Source organism: Gracilinanus agilis, chromosome 2 (genome assembly GCF_016433145.1).
Source record: "Gracilinanus agilis isolate LMUSP501 chromosome 2, AgileGrace, whole genome shotgun sequence".
NCBI classification, from domain to species: Eukaryota; Metazoa; Chordata; class Mammalia; order Didelphimorphia; family Didelphidae; genus Gracilinanus; species Gracilinanus agilis.
Genome location: NC_058131.1, coordinates 237157768 through 237183843, shown reverse-complemented (window position 1 = coordinate 237183843; position 26076 = coordinate 237157768). Strand labels below are relative to the sequence as shown.

At 37.4% G+C, this 26076-nt stretch overlaps 1 protein-coding gene across 4 annotated transcripts in view; it reads left to right on the top strand.

Annotated features, from left to right (window-relative positions):
• The window catches only part of KANSL3 (KAT8 regulatory NSL complex subunit 3), a 44428-nt gene that overhangs the window by 5174 nt on the left and 13178 nt on the right, over positions 1–26076 (top strand). For 2 of the 4 annotated variants that reach the window (XM_044663776.1, XM_044663774.1), the window contains exons 1-13: positions 1167–1559; positions 4328–4498; positions 13450–13540; positions 13762–13947; positions 20065–20196; positions 20784–20900; positions 21173–21274; positions 21383–21454; positions 22267–22341; positions 22561–22718; positions 23518–23581; positions 24029–24229; positions 24843–24999. In XM_044663776.1, coding sequence (XP_044519711.1) covers positions 1345–1559; positions 4328–4498; positions 13450–13540; positions 13762–13947; positions 20065–20196; positions 20784–20900; positions 21173–21274; positions 21383–21454; positions 22267–22341; positions 22561–22718; positions 23518–23581; positions 24029–24229; positions 24843–24999 — 1741 coding nt within the window. In that variant the 5' untranslated portion in view covers positions 1167–1344. Of the gene's footprint in view, positions 1–1166; positions 1560–4327; positions 4499–13449; positions 13541–13761; positions 13948–20064; positions 20197–20783; positions 20901–21172; positions 21275–21382; positions 21455–22266; positions 22342–22560; positions 22719–23517; positions 23582–24028; positions 24230–24842; positions 25000–26076 lie in introns of those variants that run through there. The other 2 variants (XM_044663775.1, XM_044663777.1) reach the window with 2 other exon arrangements.

Genomic DNA, 26076 nt, shown 5'->3' with positions numbered 1-26076 from the left:
GCGCCGGGTGGAGGCGAGGCGGAGAGGAGGTTGTGAGGGGAGTGGGGGAGGGGAGGCGGAAGGGAGCTTCGGAGGGGCGGGCGGAGGCGGGCGCGTGGGGGAGGGGGAGAACGAGCATGCTGTGCGGTAGAGTGAGCTGGGGGAGGGGAGTGGCTGGGGGAGGAGAAATAAAAGGGGAGGAGGCGGGGAGGGAGGGGGAAGGCAAAGGACTGAAGGAAAAAGTTAAGGAAGGGATGCGGCCTTGGAAGTGACATTGAAGTATCCCAAGGATGGAACCCGAACTCTTTGGGTGCTAGGGCTGTGTGCTAGAAAGAGCCCTCGGAATCAAGCCCTGGGTTCAAATCTCAGTGCTGCCATTTGGGAGTGAATTGATTTTTTACTGTTCTGGAAACTGAGGCCCAGGCGAGTGAAGTGAATTCTTAAAGGTTATTGAGGGTAAGAAGTAGCAGAGCTGAATTCTTATCCATGGCCTCTTGAAGCTCCCAATTTAGCTGCTTTCACCTTCTCAAACTACTTCTTGACCTTGAGCAAGTCACTTGTCTGATCTTTGCCCATGTTTGTTCAAGAAATAAGGTTGATCTCGTCCTCTTCTAGCTCTAAATCTGTGATAAATTATGAAGACAGGGCATTAGAGATGAGGTTTCTGTGGGAGATTCCTCTGGTGACTTTGGGAGTTGTGGGCAAAGAAGAGGAGGTGGAAAGATAAATCAAAAGATGGTGGTTGGGAATTCAAAGATGGGGGCAGGAATGATACTCACTGGTTGTAGGGTCTTGGGGCAGTTGAAGGGTGGTGAGTAGAGCTGAGATTTCCTGAGGATTTTTGTGGGATTTGAGGCTGCCCAGGCCTCTTAGATCCTGAAAGGGTATCTACTCTTAAGAGTTCTTTAAGTTGTCTTAAATAATAGCTGACACATATTAGTGTTTTACATTTATCTTGTTTGTTCCTGAAAATGACCATGTCTGGTGTCCATTTTATTGACCAAGAAACTTCAGAAGGAAAGTGACCAACCCAAGGTTATGTTTTATCATGGTAAATGACAAAGTTGGAACTTGAACACAGGCTTTTTGATTTTTTTTCAAGTCCCATTATCTTTCTACTGTATAATATTGACCCTTGTCCTATAATTAGGAAACAGCACAAGATAGGAAAAGAGGACTCAATTGTGAAATGCAGATTATATGTGTTAACCTTTTTTTGTGAAAAGGACAAAATTATTTGAGTCACGAGTTCATAATGATGGAATTGAATTTTGCCCAATCCCCATTGCAATCTGATATGTTCTTACTGCAGACTGACGGCATGCTGACTCCCAGGCTCTGAGACACTGTGTCCCTTCCTTAGAGATGTCCCACCGGGGTGGTGAGCGAGACTTCCAGACTTCAGCCCGGCGTATGGGCACCTCTCTGCTTTTCCAGCTTTCAGTACATGAGCGGGAGCTGGACCTGGTGTTTTTGGATCATAGCTATGCCAAGCCATGGAGTGCTCATCCAGATGCCAGCAGTGCCCGCCCCACCCGCATGCTCTTTGTCACTCCCAGGCGTCATCAGGACAGTACCATGTGAGTTTGTGTCCTCCTCCATTAGGGTGCTTGAGAGTGCCCCAACAACAGGTACCATGGTTGTTGGAGAGTGGGATATAGGGAGGGTGATTCTGGGGATTCTGGAGGAGACTGGCTTGGGATTTGAGGGATTTTAGGGATTTGAGACAATTCTATAATGTCCAGCATATGTCCTGAATGTCCAACATATGACAAAAAGTGGCCTGGCTGATTCAGCCTGCCTGAGATTTTTATATTTAGAATTCTATCGTTTTAAAAAAAAGAAAAAGAAAAAAGTTTTATTGATGCCTTTTTTTTTATATCACAGTCATTACTGGATATACCCCCACCTCCATTGAGCCTCACTTGTAATAAAGAAAAATAGTTAAGCAAAAACCAACCGACACAGTGGCCACATCTGACGCTCTGCACCTGTAGTCCCCAACTCTCTACCAAAAGGAGGGAGGTGTGTTTCATCATCTGTTCTCTGGGACCAAGATTGGTCATTGCAATTTTTCCACATTTGGCTTCCTTTTAGTGTTCTTTTTATTTACATTATAGTTGTCATTGTGAATATTGTTTACCTGGTTCTACTTACTTTACTCTGCATTAGGTCACAGTTATCATCTTTCTCTTTTTCCTTGTTTCTGGTGCTGTTAATAATCCATTACATTCAAATACCATAATTCATTCAGCTATTTCTCAATTAGTGGACACTCACTGTGTACCTCGTTTGTTTGTTTTTTTTTTGCTGCCACAAAAAAATGTACTATGAATATTTTGGTGCATATGACTGCTTGAGATTTTTAGAAAAAAATTTTAAAAGGTTAATTAACACAGAACTAATAAGGAGCTTTGGATTTGGAAGCAGAACCTGGATTTGACTTCCTACTCTACCATATATTACGTATTTGACATTGGGAAAGTTATTTAGTTACTTAACTTCTATCTCAGGTGTCAGATTCTAGGGTTGGACTAGATGATCTCTGAGGTTCCTTCAACTTCTAAATCTTTGATCTTAGGAACTCATTAGTATTTATGTGGCCAATCTCTTATATATTATTTTTCATGAAATTTGTGAAAATAAATGTTGAACCACTGTCAGGTAAACCTGGAGTCAGAATTCAGTTATATGCCACATTTCTCAAGAATAGTTCAGTCTATTAAATACTGGTTTTCCCATTGACTTAATCAAAATTAATTGATGACTAGTACTTGGCTTGTAACTGAGTCATGAGTATTTAACCATACTTGATAATAGAACAGAAAGAATATATATTGAGCATGTGCTAAGTATTGGAAATTTCCATTTGGACTTCCTTGAGTAGAAATGTTTCTGTCAGGACTCATATCCATTCAAAACAGATATATTGTGGAAGACAGTATTGATATTTGATTTGGAGCTTGGAATAAAAAGGAAAGTTCAAAAAGAAAGCAATTGAAATCATTAGTTTGAAAATAAGGAGTAGAGGAGAGGAATGGAATAGGGAGAAATCAGTGAGTTGACTGTTTGGGTGTCTGCCACAGGTCCAATGTCTTATGTTCAGCTTTGCATGCTCAAAAAAAATCAATTTTATCATTTCCTGAAGGGGAAATCAGGCTCTGGGAGTTTCAACAAAGTACTATTTAAGGCATCAAAACATTAATTTACAATTTACTATGGTGGCTGTACTCTTTTAAGGGCTTGCATGTTTGTTTATCTAGGGACCCTCCCAACTTCTCCTCCTTAGTGCCTGGATACTTGGAAAAAAAAGAAAGGAACCAGAGCAAAGGAAATTGGATAATCTTGAAGGTTGTAGAGCCAGAATTACTCCTCATTCACCATAAAATATACATTTTTAGAAATCCAGAATATTCATGTTTTCCTTAGTTAGTGCTGAATATATACAACAGATTTTTTACTTTGATTTTTGAGAGTCCTGCAGATCACCACTCTTCTGCCTTGACACTATCTGGCATATTATAATTAATTAGATCATAACTGATTTTACTTAGTTTCATTTTATTCTTTCATTGAAATTTGAGATAGGATGTTCTGGGTTAGGCCCAACTCAGATGAAGCCCTTGTTAATTTAGATTTGATGTTGGAACAAAATAAGACATTTTAGACCTTCCCAACAATTAGTAAAAGTAGATTTACGTAGCCATAGCAGACGATTCAACAAGGATAGGCATTGAGAACATCTTCAGTTAATATACCTGAGGGAGAATAGTACCATTGTGATCCATAGCCAGGCATCTGAGAGCCCCTTTAACTCTTCATGAGTTCTCATATACTCTGGTATTAAGGAAGTGATGTCTAAAGTTTAAGTTCTTAGACCCTTGAGCCAACCAAGTCTCAAAGAATGTTTCAGTACCTTTTTAGGTAAAACTAGCCTAACCTCCTTGGGTGTCAGGGAGAATATGGTAAAATATTGCTCCTGCCATGGGGAATTTTCATGAGATTAAGGAAGTTTTTAAATTTTTATCTATTCTTCATGATCTGAAAACAGAGTACTTGTGATTCATTAAAAAAACTGAAAGTTAAAATATTCATATTTATACTTGAATAATATTTATGACTTTTATAGTAGGTCTACCTTTCTAATTGTTTTGCTTTGGACAATATTAAAATTAGCTTAGGGTCCTTGAGCACATACTATTAGGCAGTGGCATGTGCTAAAAATAAGAAATTTTATGTGGACTAAATGCAGTTGGGCAAAGGATAAATAGGCAATTGAACAAACATTGAGCACATGCATAAATTAAGCAAAATAGTTGTGGTCTGATTTTACTTTGCTTATTTGTAGTGAGGCAGACATCCCTATTGATGTGGAGACTGTCACATCTACCCCAGTGCCACTCTATGACAACCAGAAGGCACGAAGTGTGATGAATGAATGTGAACGCCATGTCATCTTTGCCCGGACTGATGCAGATGCTCCACCCCCACCTGAGGACTGGGAGGAGCATGTCAACAGGTGGGTCTCCTCAGGCACATTGAATCCCATGGGATAATGGTCATGGTTTCAGAGTTAGTATTCCTTTTTATTATCATCTCATCCTTGCATTCTAAAACACATATTGAAAGCTTTTTTGCACCTGATGCTGTATATTCATGTGGAGTCTGGCAGTCACTGTGCTAGGGATGGTATGATATAGCAGAAAGAACTTAGAGTCAGAAGATTTAGGTGCAATTCTAAATTTGGTCATCAACTCTGTGTGACCTCTGGCAAGTCATTTAGTTTTTCTGAGTCTTAAGGTGCTTCATCTGTAAAATAAAAATAGTGTTTACCTCACAAAGAGTGAGGATCAAATGAAAGAATGTATGTAAAACTTTAATAACCTTGAAGCACTATATGATTATGATGTATTAACATTTCTAATCCTCAACTCTTTCATCTGTAAAATAGGGATAATTATATTACTTACCTTACTGAGTTATAAGGACCAAATGAGAGAAATTGTATGGAAAATACTATGTAAATGGTACAGTATTATATAAGCATAAGCAGCTATTAAGATAAATACACCAATTCAGATAAACATTTAGAAGGCATACAGATTATAGAATGATAAACACTGAATTCATAGGTAAGATTAAGAGTTCATATCATTTAGAAATCTAGATGGTGAATAGATGAAAGTAATCCATAGCCACACAAGGCAAATCTTCATTAAGTTTGAGAAGTATGTTGGTCCCTAGAGTACTTCATAGAGCACTAAGGAAAACAGTCTGTAAACTTTTACAGAATCTCAGAGTTGGAAGGGACCTTAGAGACTATCTAGTCCAATCATAAATGAACAGGAACATCCTCTACAGTATAATCTGACTAGTGGTTATTCAGCTTTTGCTTGAAGATCTCCAATGAGAGGACGTACTCTTTTTTTCAAGGCCTCCAGGATCAAGTATAGATTCCTCTGCTTGTACAAATCTTTTTCTTTATTATCTCTTTGGGGTACAAATCCAGCAGTGGTATGGCTGGATTAAAGGGCAGACAGTCTTTTAAAGTCCTTTGAGCATAGTTCCAAATTGCCTTTTAGATTCCTCTATTTGGCAGTTAAAGGACTTCATGGTGTAGCTCTGGCCTCCCTTTCAAAACTTATTACATGTTACTCTCCCTCACATATTCTGTGTTACATTATATCTCTTGCTTCTGTGTCTTTGTCTCAGCTGTTTGTTCTCAGTGCTTAGAGTGCACTCCCCTGACCCTCCCTTTTGTAGCTTCTTACGAAGTCTAGCTCAAGAGGCATCCTAAATGAATGAGGCCCTTCTAGACCCAGTAGCTAGTTCATCTCTCCTGAAATTACTTAGTATTTAATTTGTGTGTGTATATGTGTTTATGTATATGTGTATATATGTATATGAGGATCTGAGTTACTATATGTACACACACATAGCTTACACATATACACACATAAATATATGCATATAAAAATGTATGTTTATACACGTTTTCCTCAGTAGGATGTAAACTTCTTGAGACACTGGTTTGCTTTTGTGTACATATGCTCATTGCCCAGGACAGTGCCTGGCATGTTAACTGTTAGACAATAAACAATTGTCGAATGACTCTTTATTGATTCTTTTTCCTATCTTAACCCTACCTAATCTTATCTTCAAACTAAATACTCTCAGTTCTTTAATCTGATTCTTATATGGAATGGAGTCAAGGGACTTCCCAAGGCTATGAATGCTTACCAATTTATCAAAGTTTTTCCCAAAGCTAAAAAATATTCCATGTATGGTCTGACCAGATCCAGAGTACAGTGGTACTAATGTCTCTTCTGCCCTGGTCATTGTGTCTCTCAGTGTAGCCAGTGTTATATTAAATTACATGGGGTTGCTATGTCACATTTTAGACTCATTGAGCTTATAGTCTGCTAAAGTTTGTAGATCTTTTTCAGTGAACTGTTGGCTAGCTACATCTCCCCCATCTTATTCTTGTGAAGTTAACTTTTTGTACTTGTGGGTAAGATTTGTATGAAAATTACTTGAATGTAAATTCATCTCTATTTTATTTCATTTTAAGTGTTTTCCAACATGTTAGCTTGTTATTCTTTCTTTCTTGAGGTGGTCCAGTCCTTTCTTGTATACTTTTTTTTCACTACTATAGCTTCAAAAATCCCCCTTTTGATTGTCCTTGACTTTTTGTTTTTAATTTTTTAAACCCTTAACTTCTGTGTATTGGCTCATAGGTGGAAGAGTGGTGGGTGGGCAATGGGGGTCAAGTGACTTGCCCAAGGTCACACAGTTGGGAAGTGTCTGAGGCTGGATTTGAACCTAGGACCTCCCATCTCTAGGCCTGACTCTCAATCCACTGAGCTACCCAGCTGCCCCCTGTCCTTGACTTTTCCTCCATGGCTTCAGATCTTTTTGAAGTCTAATGCAGTACTTTTTTTTGGGGGGGGGGGCAGGACTATGCTTTGTGTTTGTATTTGTCCTCATCCCTATTCTTCCCTCCTCCCCTTCCCAATATTCCTGGGCATCTCAAACTCATGTGATGCATCCACATCTCTCTTTCAACAATTCCTGCTTTTCTTTCTCAACAGATTTGACTTTTTATCTTCAGAATATAATTTTTGAGATCTATCCATTCCTTCTGGATGATTTCCCATATGTAATTTAGTCCATTGATTCCTTTTTGACCTTTTCCTCTGAACCCCTTTGAAATCTGCACTTTCAAAATCCAAGGTTCATGTCCTGTTTTACTTTTGTGTCACAGATTCCAAGGTGGCCTGATCACTTTCCCCCATTTCTGCTTCAGCAACAAATTCTTTGTTGGTGAGAATCATGTTCAGAATAAACATTTCCATCGTTGGTTCCTCTACCTTTTAAAGAATAAAGTTATCTTGAAAGGAAGTCATGAAATTATTAGCTCTTCTGCTTTTGAAAGAAAGGTCACATGTCTGTGTAATTTAAGTTTCTCATCATTATAGCAAGTCCATGGGCTTGTGGTCTATTAGCTGATAATTAAATCTATTTTCTTTCTGTTTGTGTTTTCTGTAGTATACTTCAGTGACAGCTTGATATAGTGGATAGCACTGGACTTGGAGTGAAAAAGACCTTGTTCAAATCATGATTTAGGTGTGGAACTTTCTAGATGTGGAAGCTGGGCAAGTCATTTAGTCACTCTTTGCCTCATCTGTAAAATTAGATGGTTGAACTTTACGACCCCTCTCAGTTCTAAAATAATGAGGGGAAGGAGGAAAAGAAGCACTCTCAGGATTCAAACACCCAATATGAGATGTTTATGTTTTATTCAGTATTATAAATATCTGAGTTCACTCATAGCTAGAATGTACACTTCTGAAACCCTCCCCTCTTTTTTTAGCAAGATAATTTAATGGATTCCAGAAGACTTATAAATTTGTTATTGTTTAAGCGTAGATGTTTTAAAATTTCGTAAAGGAGAATTATGACCATCACAATGTCTCTATGTATTTCTTGGGGTTTTAAGTCCTTTAGGAATTTTCATATAAATAGGCTCCCTGTGAAATAACACCAAAGGAAGTATTGCCATACTCATTAAGGCTTCTCCCGGACTGAGAGTGAAGGAATTAGGTTATAAGCACAGGGCAGAGGTCAGCATAAATAGTAAATACTGCCTTTTCCACCTCCCCTCATCCCCTTCCCTGATGTCTCATCTGGGCTTAGTCAAATTTTGGGGAAAAACAGGTTCCTAGTCTTGGTGTCTGGTCTGAGAAATCAAGAGGAAGACATCATTTTCCTGTTTAAAATTGAACTGGTGGGGAACTTTTGGGAGGGGAGCCAGTTCAGTTTACCACAGTCCCCATTAGCAAAGCCTAGTGGGGTTTATCTTCTCCTACAGACTTGTAGTTAAAATTCTGTCTGCTGTTTTAAAATTTCTTTAATTATATCTCTCAGGCACTGTTTATCTTGATCCTTGGGTTAGGTCATATTTTTCTTCTGCCAGTTTAATTTTTTAGACCTCCTATAGAGCTGACACAAAACTTTGAACCGTTGTCTTAGTTCTTGGAACCAGTTGGGTAGACATCTAGCAACAACTCTCAAATCTTTTCTTGGTTTTGGGCATGTCAACATTGTGGCTTTTAATGTGATCTCAGCTGTCATCAGAATATGATAGTAATTTCTAGGTAGTTGACTTTTTTTTTCCTTCTCCAATGTCTGCATCATTTCCATCCCTTACCAATTTGGGTTTCAGAATAAATTTAGTAACAAGAAAAGCAAATAAGAAAGACATTCTTTCATACAATAAATGGTAAGATAAGTTGAAAACAATATTTTGTACCATCTTAAAGAAACATGGATTCTAGTTCTCTGTCTTTGAAAGGAAGTCCATATGAAACTCAGAAATATAAAGTGTTAAGAGTTATGTCAAGGGGGCAGCTGGGTAGCTCAGTGGATTGAGAGCCAAGCCTAGAGACAGGAGGTCCTAGGTTCAAATCTGACCTCAGACACTTCCCAGCTTTGTGACCCTGGGCAAGTCACTTGACCCCCATTGCCTACCCTTACCATTCTTCTGCCTTGGAGCCAATACACAGTATTGACTCCAAGATGGAAGGTAAGGGTTTAAAAAAAGGGGGAAAAAAGAGTTATATCAAGGAAGGTAAAAGGGCATATTTATAATCTTAATTTTTTTAGAAAAATTTTCCATGGTTCCATGATTCATGTTCTTTCTCTCCCTTCCACCCCACCCCTGTAGCCAACTCACATTTCCACTGGGTTTTATGTGTATCATTTATAATATTAGACAGAAGATCTGTGTTCAAGTTCAGCTTCTGATGCATATTAGCTTATTGACTGATTCTGGGCATGGTACTTCTTAGTATCCTAGGTAATTTACTCCATGAGGTTACAGAATTAATTAACAAAGCTATAAACTAGTACCAGCTCCATTTTGTTATCAGGCTTCATAGTTTCCAGGTTTTAGCAAACCTCTATTGAAAATTAATTTCATGCTTATCCACTTTGAGAAAAACCTTAAAAATTGAAAAAAAAATCACAAATGATGATAAAAATAAAGTGTTGAATACAAAATAAAGAAAAAAGAAAGCAGATAGCTTTCCAGAATGACTCAACCAGTTCACAACTCCATCAATAATATATTAGTGTTCTTCTCCCATATCTCCAGGAATTGCCACATTTCTCTTTTGTTATCTTTGTATACCTGGCCACTATAAGATGGAACCTAAGTTGTTTTCATTTGAATTTCCCTTATTTATAATTTGGATAATTTTTTTTCATGTGGTTATTTGTAGCTTATTTTTCTTTTTTTGAAAACTACTTGCTTATATCCTTTCATCATTTTATCTACTGGATAATCACTTGTTTTTAATTTTTGAATTAGTTCCCTATATTTTTAGAGGATTACAGTTGGTGCAGTGGATAAAATGTTGGACTTGATGCTAAAAGACCTAAGTTTGATTCTTTCCTCAGTTTCCCCATCTATAAAATAGGTAATGATAATAGCACCTACCTTCACAGAGTTGTTTTAAAGATAAAAAATAATAGTAATTAAGTGGACAGGGTTGTTTTTAAAAAATTTTTTTTTTAATTTTTAAATCTTTGTAAACCTCACCCCAAAACCAATTAATTAATTATTTTTGGCTTGTTTTAAGTAATTAAACAATTTAAGCAGCCAAACAAGCAAATAATTAAATAACCAAATAAATAAATAAAAATTTGAGTAATTAAATGAAAAATATTTTAAATAAATATTTTATTCATTTAAGTAAAATATTTAAAAATAATTAAATTTTAAAAAATTTAAAAATTTTTTAATTTTAATTTTTTTATTGGACAAGGTTGTTAAGAGGATATTAAATGTGATAATTTGATAATGTGATAAAAAAAAGAGGATGTTAAATGTGATAATATCTGTAAAGCATTTAATAGTGCTAATCCTAGGGTAGGAGCTTAATAAATACTTGTTTCTTTCCTTCATTCCATGCACACAGAAGCTTAAGGTTTTTGTTTTTTGTTTTTGTTTTTGGTGGAAACAGAAATCACAAACATAAATATAGGCAATACACAGTTATTTGGGGATAGAGCCTTGATTACTTTGGGGATTAGGAGCTGCAAATAGACTTTCACTAATGGCATAATGAAGAAAATAACCTTTATTTAAATGGTTAGCTTTGATTTTATAAGCACAAACAGAAATAAGAGTTTATGACTTTTCTCTTGACATGTTGTGATGTGTAATAAAGGATTGGTATAGTGGAAAGAACACTGGTATAGGATCATAATTAGAAGAACAGAGGGTAAACTCTTGACAATAATTATTTAATCTTGGTGAATCACTTAATCTGTTTCTCCATATTTATGTACTTCACTGTGCTTTTAATGAGGAAAATGCTTTTCAAACCTTAGAAGTCCTTCATATATTTAAGTTATAATTACTATTATTATACATAAACTTATGCTGAGAAGGGGATGGGATTTTTTGTGGACTGAGTCAGTAACAAAATAAGAGATAAAACAATATAGGCTACTTGTTTTCCACTTTTGCCTTAGTCCATTCTCCTCTTGTTTCTTACCAGATCGTCCTCTTGTTTTCTGTTATCTTTAATTTTTCCTCAATGCCTAGTTTCTCCTTGCTACTTATGAACATAGCCAGATTTCCCTTCATTTAAAAATAAAACCTTTAAGCTATCATTTTATATCCTGTCTCCCTTTCACAGAAAAAAATCTTCTATATTTATCACTTCTTTTTTCTGACCTTCTGCTTTTCAGCCCTTTCAAATCTGACTATATCACTTAATTGCTAAGTCTGATGGTCTATTTTCAGTCCTCATCCTTTCATCTTTCTTGAACACTGCAATATTTGATACTGTTGACCTCCCCCCCCCCCCCCCCCCCCGTGCTCTCTGCTCACTACATTTTTTAANATAATTACTATTATTATACATAAACTTATGCTGAGAAGGGGATGGGATTTTTTGTGGACTGAGTCAGTAACAAAATAAGAGATAAAACAATATAGGCTACTTGTTTTCCACTTTTGCCTTAGTCCATTCTCCTCTTGTTTCTTACCAGATCGTCCTCTTGTTTTCTGTTATCTTTAATTTTTCCTCAATGCCTAGTTTCTCCTTGCTACTTATGAACATAGCCAGATTTCCCTTCATTTAAAAATAAAACCTTTAAGCTATCATTTTATATCCTGTCTCCCTTTCACAGAAAAAAATCTTCTATATTTATCACTTCTTTTTTCTGACCTTCTGCTTTTCAGCCCTTTCAAATCTGACTATATCACTTAATTGCTAAGTCTGATGGTCTATTTTCAGTCCTCATCCTTTCATCTTTCTTGAACACTGCAATATTTGATACTGTTGACCCCCCCCCCCCCCCCCCCCCCCGTGCTCTCTGCTCACTACATTTTTTAAATGACATTACTCTCTTTTGGTTCTCCTAGTTGTATGAAGGGTAGCTGGGTGACACAGTGGATGGTGTGCTGAGACTGGAGTCAGGGGAAGACTCATTTTCCTGTGTTCAAACCTCAGACACTAGCTATGTGACCTTGGGCAAGTTACTTAACCCCATTTGTCTCAGTTTTCTGATCTGTAAAATGAAATAGAGAAGGAAATGGCAACCACTCCAGTAGCTTTGCCAAAAAAAAAAAAAAAAATCCCAAATGGGGTCATGAAGAGTCAGACATAATTGAAAAATGATTGAACAACAACAAGAAGTTGTATGAATCCTCCTCTGTCTTTTTCTGAATTATCTTGCATGTTTTCCCCACTACCCGAGTTATATGTGCGTGTCCCAAAGCTTTGTCTTCTTCTATTTTCTTTCTTGTTGATTGTTTCAATTTCTATAGATTCAATTTTCCTTCCTTGGCAAATAACTTCCAAATTTACATGTCTCACATATCTTCAGAGATTCAGTTTCATAGTTACCTGCTAGATGCCTCCACTTGGATATCCCACAGGGGTCACAAACTCAACAGATCCAAACCAGACTGTATCATCTTTCTCTCTAAACCTTTTAAACCTACCATCCCTCCCAAGTCCCTCTTTTTGTCAGGAATACCACCATTCTTCCAGTTTTTTTCAGGTTCACAATGTCAGTCATCCTCTATTCTTCACTCTCTTTATCTGTTTCTGACCCTCCCTCCCTCCCCCAATCCAATCAGTTGTCTGGTCTTACTGATTATTCTCTATATTATCTGCTGAATCCATCCCTTTCTTTCTACTTAACTTGATCATTACTTTGGTTCAGACCTTCATCTCCTCTTGCATTTACTATTTCAATAGTCTCCTAATTGATCTTCCTTTCTTGTCATTTCTTTCAAATATGCCCTCTACACAGCTGCCCAATCTATATTCCTAAAGGACAAGACTGACCATGTTACTCCTCTGGCTCCTTATTAGATCTAGGATAAAATGCAAATTTCTTTTTTTAGCACTTAAACTCATTACACTCTGCCTTCCACCTATGATTCCAGACTTAATTCCTATTACTCTCCTTGTCATTCTATGTTTCAGCCATTTATTGTTGCCCATATATAACATTCTCTCTCCTAGACTGTCTTCCATGCCTGGACTGATCTCTCTATTCTCCTCTGCCATTTGAAAACCCTAGCTTCCTTCAGGGATCAACTGCTCTTGATCTGTGGTAATCCATTCTTGCTGCCCTTATTATGCTTCTGTTTATTCAAATGATCAAAAATATACTTTTATAGCTTATATTCTCTTAATAAATTTTAAGTTCCTTCTTGAATGTAGGGACTATTTTGTTTGTTTGTTTGTTTTATATGCATATCCCCCATATCCAGCATAGAACATTATGTACAGGTGCTTAGTAGGTGCTCGTTGGATGATATTCCATTTAAAATTATACAAGTTATAGTGGAAACAGGTCACTAGGAGGGTTATCATGTCATCTTTAAAGGGTGTAGAGATACCATAGATAACTGACTTGAATTTTTCGCGCTTTCTTCCCCAGGACTGGTTGGACAATTGCCCAGAACAAGCTGTTCAACAAGATTCTCAAAGCCTTGCAGTCTGACCGGCTGGCCCGGCTAGCCAATGAAGGGGTAAGTTTGATAAACTGACACTAGGTACCGTGGAATTTTTAAATGCTTACTCCTCATTATTATTTTTTGGTTCTCAAAACTTTTTGAGCATTTCTTATCTCTTATAGGATGACATCAGCCACATCTATACTATATAACAGCCATGCCCCTAGGGTCAGTTACTAATATGTGATGATTTTCTTCACCTCTTCATATCTGTAACCTACGCTGTCATCTTCCAGGCTTGCAATGAGCCAGTACTCCGGCGAATTGCTGTGGATAAATGTGCAAGGAGAGTTCGGCAGGCACTGGCAAGTGTGAGTTGGGACATTAAACTTGTCCAGTGGTTGCATACAACGTTGGTGGAAACCCTGAGCCTGCCTATGCTAGCAGCATACCTTGATGCACTGCAGACATTGAAAGGGAAGGTAAGAATACTAATTTGGTTTGCTTCATTGTTAGAAGCAGAGGTCACTGGTCTGAGCACTAGGGGTGGTCCCTGCCCAGTTGTGATCCTTGAATGGTTATAGAGTACATCAGGTACATGAAAGAGGGAAAGATTGCTGTCCAGGCTAGGAAAGAAGCGAGTAAAAACCAACCAACCTTCTCTTTGTATGTGCCCCCTCCTTATTTCCTATTCCTTTTCTCTTAAATGTTTCTATCATCTGTCTCTAGGATGAGGGGAAAGTGTTGAAAATTGTCATGTGTTTTTCAAAACTGAGTCTTGTCATCCCTGAGGTGAGGTGAATGTTACAAAAATTAGATTATCCCAGAGGAGATGAAATATTTACCAGGAGAAATACCAGGTCAGGCAGATATTGTTAAATAGGGCTTTCTGACCTTAGACTACAGTATGTGAGCATAATTATAAAAACAACAACAAACCCTGTATTATCAGGGAATGAGCCAGTTTTTGTGAGTTTTCATATTACTGGGGTAATCTTTTTGAAAAAAAAAAAGGGCATTTTCTAAAATGCATTACATACTTCCTTGCATTCTATATGTTTAAAAAATTTTGAAGTTTTAAAGTTATTTTTTCAAGATAAAGTAATTTTAAAGTTTAATTTTATTTATTTAAAAGAGTCTTGATGCCTTTTGTCATTTCTAGATATAGCCCCACCCAATGATACTTTTCTTGTAACAAAAAGAAAAATAACTAAGACAAAGGGAACAAATCTGAGTGTTTGCAACAATCTTCCTTTCTACCAAAAGGAGATGTATTTTCATCAGTTGTTCTGCATCAAAATTCTCCTGCCTTCTAAACATAGTTTGCTGATGATTTTTCATTTTTTCCCAATCCTTTTTGAAAAATTCTAAACTTTAAAACACCAAAAAAGTATTTCTGTATACAGTATAGAACACAAAAAGGAGATTCTGTATAAAGTTATGAATCTCCATTTCATGCTACTTGCATTGTAAAAAAAAGGAAATAATACTACCCGATGCCTTCTTGATACATATATTCATTTACCATACTCTTATTGAGTAACTCTTTTGTGTAGGGACTTTGCTACATCATCTTGAGGATGCAGAAATAAGAAAAGGCCTTTGCCCTCAGGGAGTTTATAATTTTTTAGAGGAGACATGTTTACGGATAATCTCAATACCAGGTAGTTTCTGATGAATAAAGAATTGAGGGAGAAGATTGAAAACTTCTTATTATGGTGATTAGGGCAGACTTCATGAGTTGACCTTAAAAGTGGTAGTATTTTGAGAGGTAGAGGTGGTAGTGGATCATGTCGGACCAAGGAGCATTCTAGGCAGGGAGAATGGTGCTATTGAATGCAAGAGTATTGGGAAAATTGAAGGACTCTTAGGGACGATGAATACACCACTTTGGCTATGACATCAGTTTTATGTAAGGAAAGAGTAGGGAAAAAGCCTGGAAGGATCATGGAAGACCTTGAATAGCCATTTAATATTTGGGGATGATGTATCCGTCACGATGAATCTCAGACACTGTTGTCTACTGTGATGTTAGGAAATTATCTAAGCAAGGGACATTTTTTGTTTCTCTAATAGTTGGTGGCATACTATAGCCAGGCTTTTTTAGTTTTTATATGCCTTTTGTATTTTTTTCTCTTTTATTATTAGGCTGCCACTTGCCAACTTCTTGTTTCTTGTCACCATGCTTATTTTTGTTTTAAGAAGTAACTAGTAGTCTTAATTGGTGTGACATTAAATAAGTAAATTAATTTAGGTAGTTTTGTTTTTATTATATTAGTATGGCCCAAATCTATATCATTTTATAGATAAGGAAACAGTTTGTGACATGCCCAAGATTACATAGAAAAAGAAAGACAAAGGCAGTGATTTGAATCCATGCTCTCTTACTCAAGTCCACTGGCCTTTCTGATGCATTCCATTTCATCCCAATGCAGGAATTAGTTGAGGGGAGGGAAGGGAACAAGCATTTATTAAGTGCCTACTATATGGCAGGTACTGTGCCAATTGCTTTGTAAATTTTAAAAATGATTTGATTCTCACAACTACTCTGTGAGATAGATACTATCATTATTCCTCTTATAGTTGAGGAGACACACAAAAGGTTAGATGACTTGCCCAGGGTAACATAATTAGTGTCTGAGGTAAAATTTGAAGTCAGATGTTGACCAAAGGTTTGGTGTTCTATCCACTGTGCCTCCTAGCTGCTAGATTGAAGAACTTGGGGATGTTTAGCTTGATAAAGAGAAGGTTTAGAGGCAGTATAATAGCTGTCTATTATATCACATGGGGTTCGTAAAAGTAACTTAAATTGCTTTACTTAGAGAGTTGTGCAATATTGCTTAATTCCACTGCTCCTTCCCCATTAATAGGCTATTAGTGTGACACCTGTATGGTTTCTTATGTTCCTCCCCTTCTTCCCTCCCTCAAGTCCCCTCAATCCTTGTAATAGAGTCAGAAGCAGGAGGAGATTGAGGAATGTGTGGGTAGAAAAGATGGTGCTTGATTTAGGTTTCCTTGAACTTAGTTACTAGGGAAAAGATAAGCAGATGAGGTTTGCCTTCCAGATTGGGATCTAGAGTGGGTAGAGAGGAGCAAGAGGATGGGATAGATTCCTCATACAAAGCTGCTTTAGTAAACATCTTTTCTGAATCAAGTGCCTTGATCTCAGTCACTGACCTGCAAATTCAGCTTTGCCCCAAGACTGATTGGTTGTACTTTTCATTTATTAGCATTCTTCCTTGTTCTTTTGAAATTTGGAAGGGGAATAGTCAAGACTGCCTCTAAGAATATTGTATCCTCTCACTGATCTGCAAGTATCTGTATAGACTAGAGAGAAGAAAATAAAATGTTTACATTAGGTTGGCAAATTTCAAATATAAGTCAAACATAAATCACCCTTGTGGTCTATGGAACAACTCAGCTTCAATTACTTCAATATTAGTTTTTCATTTAAAGTTTATTGTCTTTATAATGCTTTCATAAAAGCTCCATTCTCTCATACCTCCAAAATTAGATGCCTTGCATACATGATAAATATTTTCAAAAACAAGAAGAACGCTTTCTCTTTTTATCATGTGGACTAACTGTGATCGAGTGGCAATATGTAGTAGGGGAAAGAGTTCTGAACTTGGAGTTAGGAAGACCTGGATTCGAATGCCGTCCTGAAATTTACTTTCTTTGTGGCCGTGATCAGATTACTTAACCTCTCTGACCTCAATTTCATCATCTATGGGCTGCCACCATCTACCTCATAGGACTGTTGTGAAGGTCATAGGGTCATTGATTGAGAACAACTGTCTTATTTTACAGATGAGGAAACCAAAGATTAGTCAATCAGCAGATAATGATTAAAATTCTATTGTGTACCTAGCACAGTGCTAGATGCTGGGGTTATAAATACAATGTCCAAGGCAATCCCTACTCAGAAGCATACATTCCAACAGGAGAGACAACCAGGATAAAAGTTTATATACACTAGGTTTAAAGAGAATACATACAAACAAATACAAAATAGTTAAATACCTTTTTGAGAGGGAGGGGTTATTGAGGGAGTCAGGAAAGCCTTGAAGGTAGTGCTTGAAGGAAGACAGGAATTCTGTAAGGTAGAAATGGAGAGGAGGGAGTACTTTGCTGGCATGGACAGCCAGGGAAAAACTCAGCAATAGGAGATAGTCTGTGAGGAGTGGAGAGGAGGCTGGTTTGTTTGGTTGTATGTGGGAGGGGAAGTTATAGACAACAAGACTAGATTGTAAAAACTAAACAGAGAAATTTATATTTGATTCTAGAGACAATAGGGTGCTATTGATTACATAGGGGAGCAACGTGGGCAGATAGGTACCTAAGGAAAATAATTGGCACCACTGTGGAGAATATATTGAAGTATAAAGTACCTGAGGCAGAGAGACTAGTAGGAGGCAGAAAGAGAACAGTTGCATGAGATAAATTATATAGAGCATTTAGCAAGCTTTAAAGTTCTATATCAGTGTCTTTTATTATTATAAATTGGCCATGCAGAGATATCTGCATTGTTTGCTCTTGGAAAAGTACTAGATTTTCAAAATGGGTAGAACTTGGGCTAGATCAGAAAAACAAGTAAGGAGGATGTCAAGAGATGAGGGAAATTCTAATCATCTTTCTGGGTTATCAGAGGTGCTCTCCATATTTGAATTTCTGGGAGAATAAACCAAAAGATTTTGTTTACTAAAAGGAAAAAACTTTGCCATATGCTAAAATCTAAGTAATAAAGAGGGAACTAATTTTGGGGTTTGAGAAAGCTTACATCTGTTTTTTCTGCCTGCCACTTTTCAAAAGGCAAAGAACCCTGTTTGTTATTCCCAGGGAGTATACTTTGAATTTAATTTGAGTTCTTAATTTTTTATTAGGTGGCTAAGTCATTTCAGTTGTGTCTGACACTTCACAACCCCATGGAGGGTTTTTTGGGGCAAAGTTACTGGAGCCATTTTCCTTTTCCTTCTCCAGCTCATTCTACAGATGAGGAAATGGAGGCAAATAGGATTAAATGTTTTGCCCAGGGTCACATGGCTAATAAGTGTTTGAGGCCAAATTTGAACTCAGGTCTTCCTGACTCTAGGCCTGGTGCTATATCCATATATTCCTCTATTTTTATTAGGTAGTATGCATGTTAAAATACTTAATATGTTTTGTTAAAATATTAGTGAGTTTTTTTGTCTTTCCTCTTCTTCCTGTTACCTTTTTTATTTTAATTTTTTAAGTATATGCTTAGTGTCAGATAAGGAGCAAAATTAGCACAATTTGAAAAAAATCTCATGGTAAATATAAAGGTACATGTGTACAATTGAATTACTTAAATAGGAATCATATTTATGTCATGCTTTAGGAGTTGTATTGCAAAGGGCTTTCCTCACAATCTTGTGAAGCAAATATTAGTATGTAGATATTATTTTCATAGGATCATAGATTTAGAGCTGGAATATAGACCTTAGAAGCCACAAAATTCAGAACTTTCCTTCTTCCCCTTCCCCCTTTTATAGATTATGTAACTGAAACACCGAGAAGTTCTGACTTGCATAGAATCATACATTTTAGAAATGTATTAGGCAGGATTTGAACCCAGATTTTTCCTAGTTCTGAGTCTGTTGTGTTTTCTACTCCACTTCACTGCCTTTTATTTTATAGATGAAGAATTCTAATAAGAATTTCTGAGAAGTTCTGATTTGTTCATAGACACGTGGCTAGAAGATAGCTGTACTAAGCATTGGAACCTAGGTCTTCTGACTCTAAAAGTCCCATGTTTATTATGTTTACACGATACTGCTTTTCATTTAAACTTGACTGAATCAGCTTTCATATATATCAGGTGAACTTCTGTAGTCATTTCCAGTTTCATTTCCCTTGCTTCTGGTGCCAGCCCAGTTAAAGGACATTTTCTTAATTCTTCTGGTCACTAAGGAAATGAGGTCCTTTCTGTCTTGTTTTAAAGTAGTCTCTGGCTGTTAAACTCAGACTGGATTGTACTCTAGGTAATTCTTTGATATCCTAAGTGGCATTACTTCTCTAAATTAGTCTTTTTTGGGTGTATAATTTCTGGCCATTTTCCTTGAGCCTTTCTTCCTTTTCCTTGACTGTTAGATCATTCTTCTTTCTGTTTTTCAGTTTCTTTAGTATTTCTAAAATTCTTGTTTCTCTAAAAGCTGTGTTTTAAAAAATCCTATCTACTATGCAAGTCATTGACCTTCATGGATGGCATTGAGATTATCACAATCCCCTTCTTCATTCAAGTCATTTTACTTGCAGACATTAGCATAGCTGGAGCCTACATTTATATAGCTATAAGACCACTTTTTGAATTTATACTAAAATAGGCTACCGCTGAAACTAATATGTATTTGCAAGTAGACTATTTTGCCATAGGAATAACAACATTTTATATAAGGCACCTGCTGTAGCTAGTGGTCTGCATATTTTGTTCTTTAAGGGAGTCTTAGGTGCAGACAAAATTAGATTAAAATGTCTAAGAAGCTTAGGTTTGTTTCAGATAGCAGGGTTTAAGCCTGGTCTCAGGTGGTGAGAGGCCCACTTACACAATACTGATTTTTTTTGTTGTTCTTTTCTTTTAGATACCAACCTTGATTGACCGGATGTTGATGTCATCTACCACAAAGACTGGGGCTGCAGGAGCTGAAGCCTTGTCTCTTCTGCTCAAAAGACCTTGGGACCCTGCTGTAGGAGTGCTTTCTCATAACAAACCAGTAAGCTGGACAACCAGTTACTTATTTTTTAAGTTTTATTGATACTTTTTTTTTTACACTGCCCTCATTTCCCATTAACCTTCCACCCCACAATGGTCTTCACTTCCTCCTCAACCCTCTTTTATAACAAATAAAATAAACTGATATAGCAGCTGCCCTGAGGACTTATTTTCTCTATTTAAAAAAACCCCATCTCCTTACTTTCTGTCTTAGAATTGATACTAAGTATTGGTTCTAAGGCAGAAGAGCAGTAAGGGTTAGATAATTGGAATTAAGTGACTTGCTCAAGGTCACACAGCTAGGAAGTGTCTGAGGCTATATTTGAATCCCAAATTTACCATCTCCAGGCCCGGCTCTCCTTCCACTGAGCCACCTAGCTACCCCATATTATATCCTTTATAGAGCTTAGTTCTATGGTGAGAAAATTACAAAATTTAGATTGTAAACTTCAGAAATTATCCATTTAATTTGCCTAGTAATAGTAAATTGACCTTTTGTTAAAAAAGAGGAAAAAATGGAGACCTTGATACTTGAAAGGGCAAGCAACCTTTACTTATCTGTGAGTGGATGGGATTCTTTCTCTTTAGAGCAAGCTCCCTGGATCTCCACTGATTCTCATTGCCTCTTCTGGTCCCTCAAGTTCCATGTTCCCTACCTCTAGAAGACACCGATTTTGGCAGTCACAGCTATCCTGTTTGGGCAAGGTATGTGCTGGAAATGGGAACCTTGTACATAAGATCATTGAAGAATAAGGAAGAGGAAAAAAGGGGAAGGGAAATGGAATGAATTGTGCTGTTAATGATCGATATTTTCCAGAAAGCTAGACTTTAATATGGAGGCTTTATTCTATTTTGGTTTCATGTGGAAATAGAAATAGTGCTAGTGAAAGATTTGAGATTTGGGTTTGGATTTGATTAGGCTCAAAACTTGCCTTTGTATGTAGCCTTTATTACTATGGCACCATCGTCCTCTGTAGGTTATCCCAATTGCTACTCATCTCCTAAATAATGGGAGTGGAGTTGGAGTTCTGCAGTGTCTTGAGCACATGATTGGAGCTGTTCGAGGCAAAGTATTAGAGGTAAGAATATTCATATCTCTCTGCTGAGGCACCAAATCAGGTCTTGGGCTGGCTTTGCAGCTGACTAGGACTTATCTTATACTCTTTTCTCTCTCTTTTTTCTTATAGATTCACAACCATTTCCCCCACAAACCCATCATTTTGATTGGCTGGAATACAGGAGCCTTAGTGGCTTGTCATGTAAGTAATTTCTCATCATGCTTTTTAAAGGTCATTCTCTTAAAGTTTTGGGATAATTAATAATCCAAAGGTGGAAGTTTAAATTTTTGCCTTTGGTACTGGATGTTAGGTTGTCTCCCTACTTTTCTAGAAAAGTTGGGGTACATTTATTTACTGTCTAGCATAAGTTTGAATATTGGTTTACATAGATTTGCTTGATGTGTTAGAAATTTTACCCCTCAAGAGTGTAAAATAAGTATAATTAGTAAAATGTATTGTTTTTTAATTTGAACCCAGTATTTAGACCGACTGAAGGAAGTGATCCATCTTCTATATCTCTGATCTCAGAAGTAGTTTAGAAAAGGAAAGTATATACTAAAGGACTATTCTAAATAAAGGGGCAGTAATGGGGGCCACAAGAATTTTTTTTTTCTTACTTAAGAGATAGAGAACTCTTTTCTTGAGTTCTTCTGATCTTATTTGCTAACTGGGAAAAAAATAAGCTGTCCTGGACTCTTATTTTGAGGAATTGGAAGGCTATGAAATTTATAGCCTCAATATTCTTTCAGGTTCATCTCAAGGCCATGTCTTTGGGTTACATGACTATATACAAAATGACACAACTTGTATTCCTTACTGTTTAATTCAATAAGCATTTATTAAACATTTACTTCATAATGCCCAAAGATGTCATGACTAAAAGACCTTGAGATCAGGATAGTGTCTTGGAGGTTAGGACTAATTAATTGGTTGATTGGGTTACATAAAGGATTCTTAGCTGGCTGAAGCTCCAGGGAGATGAGTCCTTATATCAACAATTGCATTATTTTCAGGTATCCGTGATGGAATATGTTACTGCAGTTGTCTGCCTTGGATTTCCTCTGCTTACTGTGGATGGTCCCAGAGGGGTAAGGATAAGATAAAGATTATGGACTAATTATTAGAATGGGAAAAGGAAGTTAAGGTACCAGTACAGTTTCCCTCCTATGCTCCATTTAACTAAAGGAATTTTCCTACACCTGGGAAGTTTCTTAGGTACACTGCCTTTTCTTGCCTAAATTCCAGGTAGGCATTCAATGAATATATATTATTTGGTTAATATCTTCTAAAGATTTTTCTTTCATCAGGATGTGGATGACCCTCTTCTGGATATGAAGACTCCAGTCCTCTTTGTCATTGGCCAGAACTCCTTACAATGTCATACTGAAGCCATGGAGGACTTTCGAGAGAAGATCCGTGCTGATAACAGCATGGTGGTAGTTGGGGGAGCTGATGACAATCTCAGGTAGGCACATTTGAGGAGTGTTTGCAGTTTCCTAGTAGATTGCAAAGAGAGTGTGTAAGATTAATTGAAGTGAGGTGGAAGAAAATGTCTTTTAAGTGTGGTCTCTTGGAGTCTCAATTTCCTCATATGTAATGAGAAGTAGGGCAGCTAGGTGGCATAGTGGAGAGAGTGGTAGGCCTGGAATCAAGAAACCTCATCTTTCTCAGTTCAGATGTGGCCTCAGACACTTAACTAGCTATCTAACCCTGGGCAAACCAGTTGACCCCATTTGCCTCAGTTACCTCATCTGCAAAATGAGTTGGAGAAGAAAATGGCAAACTGCTCCTAGTATCTTTGCCAAGAAAACCCCAAATGAGGTCATGCAGAGTCAAACATTACTGAAAAATAAGTGGGTAATTAGTGGACTGGAGGAGATGCAGTGCTAAAGATCCCTTCTAGCTCTCAATTCTATGATAAATATATTGAGAGGCTGTGTGGAATTGTGAGTAGACAGAGCACTTGGTTAGGAATTAGGAATTCTGGTTTAGAACTAGTTCTTCCACTACTACACTTCATTATTTCACCATTCTGGGTTTCAGTTTCCTCCTCTAAATTGAGGATGTTGGACTTGATGGTCTCTGAGGTTTCTTTCACTTCTAGTATTTTGTGAGTATGTCTTTTAGAGAGATTTATCCATTTTTTTCTAACTTATGCTTCTTTTGCTTGGAAAATAAATTTACTCTAAAAATTCAAATAATTTAGCAGACTTTTTTTTAATTGAATCATACTTTCACATAATTTCTTTTTTCCTTTCTCTTAGGATAAGCAAAGCAAAGAAGAAATCTGAAGGCCTGACTCAGAGCATGGTGGACAGATGTGTCCAGGTAAATATAGTTATCTTGTGCTTTTCTTTTAGATGTACTTGTCATCATATTCTGGGGGGTTGGTTCAGTTGAGGGTCTAGAAACTTCTTTTTTTTGTAGTACTAAGTTTTTTCTGTGAGGTCTGTTGGGAAATACAAGGCATAGTCAAGGAAGAAAAAAAGAAGAGGAGAAAGAGTAACTTGGAGAAGAAGAATAATTCAGATGGATAAAAGTGGTAGAGTATTGTGATTTTCAGGTGTCCTTCAGGGGTCCTACTACCTGGTTTCAGTATTTATTTGTAGACTGATTGAGAAGATTGTGTTAGGCTTCATATGGGAGGGAAAAAACCAGCTCATCTTAATATCAAAAGCAGGGTGAAGTTGATACTGGTTTGAAAATGTCCTTGAGATTGTACCCTAGGGTAACACTGATTGATGCTGATGGATAGTCACTTTCTGTTTGAACCAGGATGAGATTGCAGACTTCCTGACTGGTGTGCTCACTCGTGCTGAAGGTCATAGTGGCTCAGAGCCCCGGGATCAGGATGCTGAGAAGAAGAAGAAGCCACGTGACTCAGCCCGCCGGGACTTAGCTTTTGAACTTCCTGAACGGGGAAGCAGGCCTACCTCTCCTGCTGCTAAGCTTCCTGCCTCACCTTCTGGTTCCGAGGTAATTTAGCTTAAGGATAATATGCTTGTATGTGGAGACTTTGGGGAGGGAGTATGTTGCTAGAGAGTTAGGATTTCTAAGTTTGGTTCTCAGCAAGGTGCTTTAGTGGAAAGAACACTAGATTGGAGTTGAAGGGCCTGATTCAAATTATGGCTTCACTGCTTAGGAGCTATATTATCTTGGGCAAGTTACCTAAATGCTGAGGCATTAGTTTCTTCATATATAAAATGAAGGGCTGGTATTCTGTGACTCCTGGGTTCCTTTCTAGCCTTTATTCTTATCTCTTGAATCTCTTAATGCTTCAGGTTTTACATATTCGTAAAAGGAAAATTCCTGCTCTTAAGGACAAGAAATCTCATGAAATTTTGTGCTTCTGTCTTTATAACTCTCCAGTACCTAACACTATTTCTTGTTATTGAATTAACTTATAGTCCAAATAACATGTTTTTCTTTTTCTTTCTTTTTGAAAAAAGACCTCTGTCTTAGAATCATTACTAATTATCAGTTCCAAGGCAGAAAAGTGGTAAGGGCTAGACAAGGGTAGTTACGTGACTTGCTCAGGGTTGTACAGCTAGGAGGTGTCTGATTTCTTTATCTCTCTAACTCTATTCAGGATCTGTCAAGTGTGTCTAGCAGCCCCACCTCTAGTCCCAAGACCAAAATGGCAACAGTGACCTCTGTCCAGAAGTCTAGTCAAATTGGTACTGCTCAGTTATTGAAGAGACACGTACAGCGGACAGAAGCTGTCTTGACCCATAAACAAGCTCAAGGTACAGATCCCACATCTAATGCCAAAATGGAGTTTCCTTCCCTTATTTTTTGTAGTTGTTCCTTAGAACTTTGATTTCTTAAATAATTGACCTCCCCAACCTTCCCCAGTGAGCATGATCTGGAAGATATTGGTGTGCACTCACTTCTAAAACAGGTTAAATATCAGGAGTAGCCTTGAAATGAAATGAAAGGAAGTCATGAAGGGCCAGCCTACTGGGTTGTGAATGGAAAGTGTGGAAGGACAATCTTCCTTGTTTTGCTTTGTTGATGGCAGGGATCTTAGGGTGCTGAACTTCATATTTTAATTGTTAGCAGGGAAAGCTATCTCCTTGCTCTTTCTATGTACAGATTGCTTCCCGGAGTCACTTCCTATTGAAAGTGACTTCTCAAAGGGTGAGGCTTGAAGATATTCAGATTTCACTGGGCTCTTCTTTGTTCTGTGACTTGACAGTCATGATTTCCATGCTAAACTCAACAGAGATTTCTTTTGGGAAGGACTTATCACTGTCCTTGCTACACATTTGGTTTGGGGAATTTTGAAATCTGATTGAAATGAGCTTTGGAAAATATGAGCACGGTAAAGAATCAGTGAAGGAAGAGGAAAGAAGGGAGGTGTCAGAGAAGAAATTGCTTAAGGGCAGCTAATAATTTTATGCTGATATTCTGGTTTAGGTTTAGCACAGATAGGAGCTGGTATTATGGGAATTGATTGTTTATCCAGGAACATCTAACATGTTCAGAATTTTCTAGGGGGTCTGAGTGCTTCAGTTATTTCCTGCCCTTACTATATGGAACTCAGGATTATCTCATCTATTTGTGTGCCCTATTAATCAGGTGCTTAATGTTCAGAACTCAAACCCTAGACTCCTTCAAGGTACTCTAGGAAAAAAAAAAGCTAACAAGAATGAAGAGAAAGCTCTGCATGTGTGTGCGTGTGTTGCATGGGTGTGTGCATGCATACGTGGGTGTGCCCCTCAGGTTTATGTGATAGTGTTTTTGTATTCTACGACTGCCCGGTGCTTTGTGGTTGGAATGGAGTTACCATTAAATCGTGTTTTATTTTGTTTTTTTTGGCA